Source organism: Nicotiana attenuata, unplaced genomic scaffold (genome assembly GCF_001879085.1).
Source record: "Nicotiana attenuata strain UT unplaced genomic scaffold, NIATTr2, whole genome shotgun sequence".
Taxonomy (NCBI): Eukaryota; Viridiplantae; Streptophyta; class Magnoliopsida; order Solanales; family Solanaceae; genus Nicotiana; species Nicotiana attenuata.
The window spans coordinates 116,819-124,770 of NW_017671835.1; the positions used below are offsets into that span (position 1 = coordinate 116,819).

A 7,952-nucleotide genomic window follows, 5' to 3' on the forward strand; every position below is an offset into this window, starting at 1 on the left:
CCTTCCAAGTTTGGAATTGCTTTATCAGTTCCCGTACCTTTTCCAAGTACTGTTGCATCCTTGCTTCCCTAGCTGTGTAAGTCCCCAGCATTTGATTAACCACGAGCTGCGAGTCACTTTTGATCACTACTTGATTTATACCAAGTTCTCGTGCTAATTCTAAACCTGCAATCACAGCTTCATACTCCGCTTCATTGTTAGTTACGAAATGACATTTAATAGCTTGTCTAATAGTTTCACCTGTAGGTGGTACTAAAACAATTCCTAATCCTGCACCTTTTACATTAGATGAGCCATCAGTAAATAAGGTCCATGTTCCTGGATTAGCCCCATTAAGTACTTGTACTTCTTTTTCTGCTTCTAATTGCATCCCTTGGCTAAAGTCAGCGACGAAATCAGCTAATATCTGTGATTTTATTGCTGTTCTAGGTAAGTACGTGATTTCATATTCACTTAGCTCTATGGCCCATTTAGCTAACCTTCCTGACAATTCATGTTTATGCAATATATTACGTAGGGGGTATGGAGTCACTACAACAATGGGATGACATTGAAAGTAAGGTCTTAACTTCCTAGATGCCATGATTAGAGCAAGTGCTAATTTTCCAATTGTGGATACCGTGTCTCTGCATCTAACAATGATTTACTAACATAATAGATAGGAAATTGTTTACCCTGCTCTTCTAGAACCAAAATCGCGCTTACCGCAACTTCTGAAACAACAAGGTAGATGAAAAGTTTCTCCCCAGTCTTGGGTTTTGCTAGCAAAGGTGGATTTGACAAGTATATTTTCAAATCCCTAAGTGCTTGTTGACACTCCTTATCCCATTCAAAATGATCCTGCTTCTTAAGAGCCGAGAAGAATTTAAAACATTTTTTCGATGATTTAGAAATGAACCTTCCCAAAGCTGCGATTCTTCCTATTAGTCTTTCAACCTCTTCCTTGTTGGAAAGTATATCAGGAATTTCTTCAATGGCCTTAATCTGTGCAGGATTCACTTCAATACCACGGTTAGAAATAAGAAAACCTAAAAACTTACCTGATGCCACACCAAATGCACATTTTTCTGGATTTAACTTCATATTATATTTTCGTAAAATTTTAAACGTATCAGATAGGTGCGATATATGATCTTCTGAATGTTGAGTCTTAACTAGAATATCATCTATATATACTTCCATGGTTTTACCTAAATGTTCTTAAAACATTTGGGTGACCAACCTTTGATACGTTGCACCTGCATTCTTAAGACCGAAGGGCATTACCTTGTAACAATAAGTCCCCCTGTGTGTTATAAAAGAAGTTTTTTCTTCATCTCCTGGATCCATCTTGATTTGATTATAGCCTGAATATGCATCTAAAAAACTTAATAGCTCATGCCCTGAAGTAGCATCAATTAACTGATCTATGTGCGGTAAAGGAAAGGAATCTTTTGGACAGGCTTTATTAAGGTCTGTGTAATCTACACAGACTCGCCACTTACCGTTCTTCTTAGGAACCACAACAGTATTAGCTAACCAGTTAGGATATTTTACCTCACGAATTGAACCAATTTTTAGCAACTTTTGAACTTCCTCTTGAATCACCTTATTTTTGAAAGTTCCTTGCTTTCTTTTCTTTTTCTTGATGGGAAGATATGATGGATCTTCATTCAACTTGTGACTCATGACTTCCGGTGGTATCCCTGTCATGTCAGAATGGGACCAAGCAAAACAGTCCGCATTAGCTTTTAAAAATTCAATCAATTTACGTTTTACCTCCGGGCTAAGATTAGCTCCTATGTACACTTTCCTCTCGGGCCAATGTATAAATAACACCACGGCCTCTAGCTCTTCTATCGTTGTTTTGATGTTCTCATTCTCCTCCGGTTCTTGAATGGTATCAGGTCTTGAATCCAGATCTGTTTGCTTTTGCTCAGGTGAGGTTGACTCCGTGTTACCCTCACCTAAATTCTGTAATTGCTATTTGTCTTCACCTTTAACAGTTGAATCTGCAACGGAATTGATGCTTCTAGATGTTTGTTGATCGCCTCTGATTTGGCATATTCCCCATGGAGATGGGAATTTAATAACTTGATGTAAAGTTGAAGGAACAGCTTCCATGTCATGAATCCATGGCCTCCCAAGAATCATATTGTAAGCCATTTCCATATCTACCACTTGAAATTTGGTATCTTTAACGACGCCTTCTACGAATGTAGTAAGTACTTCCTCCCCTTTTGTTACAACACTAGAGTTATTAAATCCCGACAAAGTATGCGCCTTTAGAATTAATTTATCCTCCGCTTGCATCTCGCGCAATACCCGTATTAAAACAATGTTTACAGAACTATCTGGATCAACCAAAACTCGTTTCACGTTAGTATCATGTACAAGTAAAGATATTACCAGTGCGTCGTTATGCGGAGTTATGAGTCCCTCGGTGTCTGCGTTGTTGAATATAACATTCTCTTCATCCAGTACATGTCGAGGCCGCTTCCCGTGGGTAATTGTCACTTTTGAAACCTTTTTATATGATACATCATTGATCTCTTCACCTCCACTTATAACGTTGACAGTTCTCTTGGGCGAAGGTGGTTTTGGAGGCTCATGTCTGTTCTTCATGTATGCTTGTTTACCTTTCTCACTGAACAACTCAGTAAGATACCCCTGTTTTAACAAATGATCAACTTCACCTTGTAGAAACCTGCAATCTGCTATTTTATGCCCATGATCGTTATGAAATTCGCACCAATGATCAAGGTTTCATCTGTTCGGATTTGATCGCATTTCCTTTGGCCATCGTACCTTATCTCCCATGCTTCTTAAAACAGCCACGAGTTCAGAGGTGCTTACGTTGAAGTTGTAACCACCGAACCTTGCCTTTAGACTTCCATCATCGTCTCGTGACCCACGTGTGTTCCGGTCATTTCCGAACCTCGATGAGGAGCCTGACTCCTTGTTTCTAGGTTTGTGATCGTACCTTTGATTATCTTGCCTTGATCGTGAGTCTTTCCCCCGCAGGTCCCATGTATGGCTCGTACCTGTTTTTACCGGATCTCTTTTCATTTTCCACACGCCTTGAGCTTACCTTTTCTTCTGTTTTATGTCGTAAAATAATGTCTTCTTCAATCCTCATCTTTGTACTGTATCTGTTGTAGACATCATTCCACGTTGTTGCTGGGAATTCTCGAAGGCTTTCTTTGAGTCGCCTCGTGGCCTCTGAACTCTTCTCATTCAAATTACTAGCAAAGGCTATGGCTGCCCAATTGTCAGGTACTCGTGGCAGCTTCATTCTTTCCCGTTGAAATCTATCTACGAACTCTCTAAGCAACTCTGAGTCTCCTTGCTTGATTTTGAAGATATCTTCCATTCACTTTTCAACTTTTTGAGCTCCCGAGTGTGCTTTGATAAATAAATCTGCAAGCTCAGCAAACGAATTTATAGAATTTTCAGGTAAAAGACAATACCATGTTAAGGCCCCTTTAGTGAGTGTTTCACAGAATTTCTTGACCAAGACCGACTCAATCTCTTGTTAGTCAAATCATTTCCCTTGACACCTGTTGTGAATGCAGTAACGTGATCTCGTGGATCTGATGTACCATCATACTTTGGAATATCAGGCATCTTAAACTTCTTTGGAATTGGGAGGGGAGCAGCACTTGGCTTCCATGGTTGTTGGGAATATTTATCTATATCTACTCCCTTGATCACGGGCGGTACTCCAGGTATTTGCTCTATGCGTTCATTTTGCTCCTTAAGCTGTTTCTGCAAGGTTAGTACTAGATTTTGTAAATTAGAGTTAATTGGATTACCTGGGTCTCTCTCTTGTGTTTCACTAGGGGTTCCACCGCTGCCTGAATTAACCAATCCTGAACGAGGATTCTCCAAAGTGTTGTTGTTTGGAGTAGATGTGGGTGGAACAGCAGGTAATTGGCTAACAAAAGCTTGAAGAGCGTTATTGACTTGAGAGGCAATAAGTTTTTGCAGAGCCTCATTCATGGTTTCAACATTTTCAAATTGAGCCTGTCCATCTGTTTGAGATCCATCAGGAGTGCCTTCACGAGACCGTCGTGGGGATCCTCGTGGAGAACCTTGTGGAGAGCCTCGTGGGGAATCTCCCTGAAGTTGTTGGATTGTTTGAATTTCTGGGTTTCCTTGAGTGTTGTCATTGTTGTTCGACATGATTGATGCAATCAAGAAAATTAGGTTGAGATATACTTGATTATCAGATTCCCGGTAACGGAACCAATTTGTTTAACCAAAAAATAGGATTTTAGTCAAAACTAGAATTTAGAAGAATCGGGTTACTGATAATCGAAAAAGTAAATAAAGAAATAAATTTTAGAGTAACCAAGTATGAAAGCTGGTAAATCAAAGTATATTCCAATAGTCACTTCCCCCTACAATTGTTTGTTTCTTCCCTTTTTATAGCTCTTTTAGGATACGAGCCTTACTTTTGTCATAATAATGCTATTATGGGCAATTAATGACTTTAAATGTTACGTCATGCAATCATATACATTAAATACATATTCTCTAACGTTTCCAATAATTAATACTCATTAAATGTTGTATCTGGGCTCCTTTTTGCTGTTAGATTCATTCCTTTGATTCTTCACTATCTTTGAGTTTCAAATGTCTTGAATAGGTACGAGCGTTGAATTACTTGTATGACTGCTCGCACCCCCTCCATTTAATTTACTCATATCTGTTGTTGCTCGTATCTGTTGTTGCTCGTATCTGTTAACCAACCTTATTTCTTTGACTGTTTGACCAGTCTATACGTCATGACACGTCACCATATACATAAATATAATTTTCACCAATACAGTTATGCCTTCGAGTTCGCAAACCTTCAAGTTGTTGGTCTTCAAGTTGAAGTCTGCAAGTCCGTCAGTCTTTAAGTTGAAGTATTCAAGCCCTCAAAGTCCATCGGTCTTCAAGTTGAAGTCCTTAGTTCACGAGAATTCAAGTTGAGTTGTTTAATACCTCCAAGTCTTTAAGTTGAGGTCTTCAAGTCTGCTAATTCTTCAAGTTGAAGTTTAAAGTCCGCCGCTCTTCAAGTTGACGCATCAAAGTCCGCCAAATCTTCAAATCCGTCAAATCATTAAGGTTGTCGATCTTCATGTTGAAGTCTACAAATCCACCAAGTTTTTAAGTCGAGGCTTTCTAATTTTCCAATTTAAGGAGGACGTTTAAGTCCCTTTGCACCTTAAGTTGGCCCCTTTTACGGGTTTTTCCTTAAAAGGAACTATGATTTTCCAATCTTAAGGTGGGCATTTAAGTGCTTTTGCACCTTAAGCTGGTCTCATCACGAATTTGATCCTTCTATATGTTGTTGATGATTTGTCCTTCTATAGGTTGCCATGGATTTGTCCTTCTATATGCTATTGCGGGTTGATCCTTCTATACATTGTTGAGAATTTGTTCTTCTATATGTTGTCACGGGGTTAATCTTCTATATGTTGATATGTATTTGTCCGTCTATATGGCGATACGTATTTGCCCCTCTATATGGTGATGTGGAATTATCCGTCTATATGTTGATGTGGATTTGTCCGTCTATATATTGAGGTGGATTTGTCCGTATATATGGCAATGTGGATTTGTCTGTCTATATGGTGATGTGGATTTGTCCGTCTATATAGTGATGTGGATTTGCCGTCTATATATTGAGATATATTTGTCCTTCTATATGTTGCGAGGGATTTGGCCTTTTATATGTTGTTGTAGATTTGATCATTTATATGTCGTGATGAATTTATCCTTCTATAGGACATCATGGAGTTGTTCGTCAACTTGGCACTCGACGACTCTTCTCTTCTTAGCTTACAACAATAAAAAAAAAAAAAAAGAGACGACAAGTAACACAGCAGTAGCCACAGATACGATCCTCAATCAACAAGGTCAAAATGTAATATGTGTTTATGTAGCTATTGGGCAAAAAGCATCTTTTGTGGCCCAGGTCGTAACTACTTTACAGGAAAGGGGAGCGATTGAATACACTATTGTGGTAGCCGAAACGGCGGATTCCCCTGCTACATTACAATACCTTGCTCCTTATACAGGAGCAGCTCTGGCTGAATATTTTATGTATCGTGGAAGAAAAGCACAAAAAAAGAAGAAGAAATTACCTTCGCGTCAAGGCTTCCAAATCGTCAAAAGTAAACTCAAAGTGGTTTGCAAACGCTGAAAGTGAAACTAATAGAATAAAGAGTATTGTACTTGTAGAAGTCATAAGGCAGTTCTTGAAGGTGAATTGCTGATGTGGGATTACATATTTTGCACTCCGGATGGGATTCGGCTACTGCAGGAATCCAAAGGCAACACAAATTGCTATTTGGAATTGAAACGCACTGGCGGCTACAACTTGTAATTGAAATACACTCAAATTGCCGATGCGAAGTTCTGTAATCATTACAATAAAGAGGGAATGTGATCCAATCATTACAATAAGGAGGGAATTAGTTTCCTACTAGATATGGAGATGCACTGGCGGTACTTATTTTAAAATAATAGTTTGCATGGTTTTGTCTTTGTCCTTATTCAAAAATAAATTATTTTTTTTTTGTCATAAGGGTTATATAATATTACGTAAGAAAAGTTACAGGGGGGGGGGGTGCCCTAGGCACTGTGGTCACTAAATAGTAGTCCATGCATGGACTTTGTACTAACCTACTGCTAGTTTGTACACTAGGATTCCTCTGGGGGATCATGACAAAAAACTGTAGTACTTGATCTAGTAGCGAGTTCGGATTCAAAATGTGGTTCCTTTGGACTCAAAGTACACAAATAGGTGGAAAAAAAAGTTACATTTTTATGTATAACGCTACAATACCTGGCGCTATTCATTAACGGTAACTGCACCGTTAATGTATAGCGCCAGGCATTGTGGCGCTATACTGCAAAAGCTGACACGGCGCAGGTATAACGCCATAATACCTGACTCTATACTCTTTTTTCCTGGCCCCACCAATAATTTCTGAGTTCAATAATTCAAAAGCTATAGTGCCAACTAGTTTGGCGCTATATATATAAAAAAAAAACTTTCCGGCTGCCATTTCCTATATAAAGAGGTTAGAATCATATAGAAATTCATTCAAAAAAAAATTAACTCTTGTTGAAACGTCTATTGTTATTAAATTCTCCAGCAGTTTTTCATTATGTCTGAAGAGCGTAGGATAAGAGTTTCATTATATTGCGGGTGTGAGGTTGTGATGGAGAATAACTCCGTGGGCTACAGTTTACCTGCTAAGTGTCATGTTAAATTGCCACTTACAATGGAGTACGATACATTGATATCGTTGTTATGCAAAAAAATGAGTGTGAGGAAACGTTCAGTGATACTTAAAGTAACCGGAAGATATCTGTATTCCGTCACTCCGCAAGGGGTTGCTTTTTACTCGGAGTTTAACATCGACGATGATGAAACTTTGAGTGATTTTCTGAGGACTCCGGACGAATGTCGGGAATTTCTTGTAATCACAATGTTGGAGATGTACGTGAAGGTCGAAGACGTTCCAAAAAACGAGGTTGTACGCAGTAGAGATAACCCCCAGTCATCGGGTAGTTATTCTGGAGCAGTTTTTGCCGGACAGGTTCCGGATGAAAGAGTTTTCTTTGATTTAAACTTATCACCGCCGCTGAATGAGCAGTGAGAAAATAATTTATACCCTGCTTTCCATAACTCACAAGACGAGTGGTAAACTTCAATTTTCATTTGTGTTAATTATGTATATTTTTGTTGTATTGAATTTGTATTAAAGCTCATATATTTAATAGGGGGTACCGGCCGGATATGAATTTTACCAGTGGCCCATCCGGTAGTCATCACCTAATTGAAAACGTCCATCATGGAATTTCATCACATTACGACTTGTAAGTGAAGTGATATAGCCATATGGAAAGCATTTATTAATTCAGTAGCTTATATTTTTGTTGGTTGTGCAGTGAAAACGAGCAAGTTGAAC

At 38.8% G+C, this 7,952-nt stretch overlaps 1 protein-coding gene across 1 annotated transcript in view; it reads left to right on the forward strand.

The window, feature by feature from the left end:
- LOC109210473 (ATP synthase subunit alpha, chloroplastic-like) overlaps positions 1-6,175 on the forward strand; it is a 15,480-nt gene extending 9,305 nt beyond the window's left edge. Inside the window, exon 3 of the mRNA XM_019373895.1 lies at positions 5,948-6,175. Coding sequence (XP_019229440.1) covers positions 5,948-6,175 — 228 coding nt within the window. The remainder of the gene's footprint in view (positions 1-5,947) is intronic.
- The last annotated feature ends 1,777 nt before the right edge of the window (positions 6,176-7,952 follow it).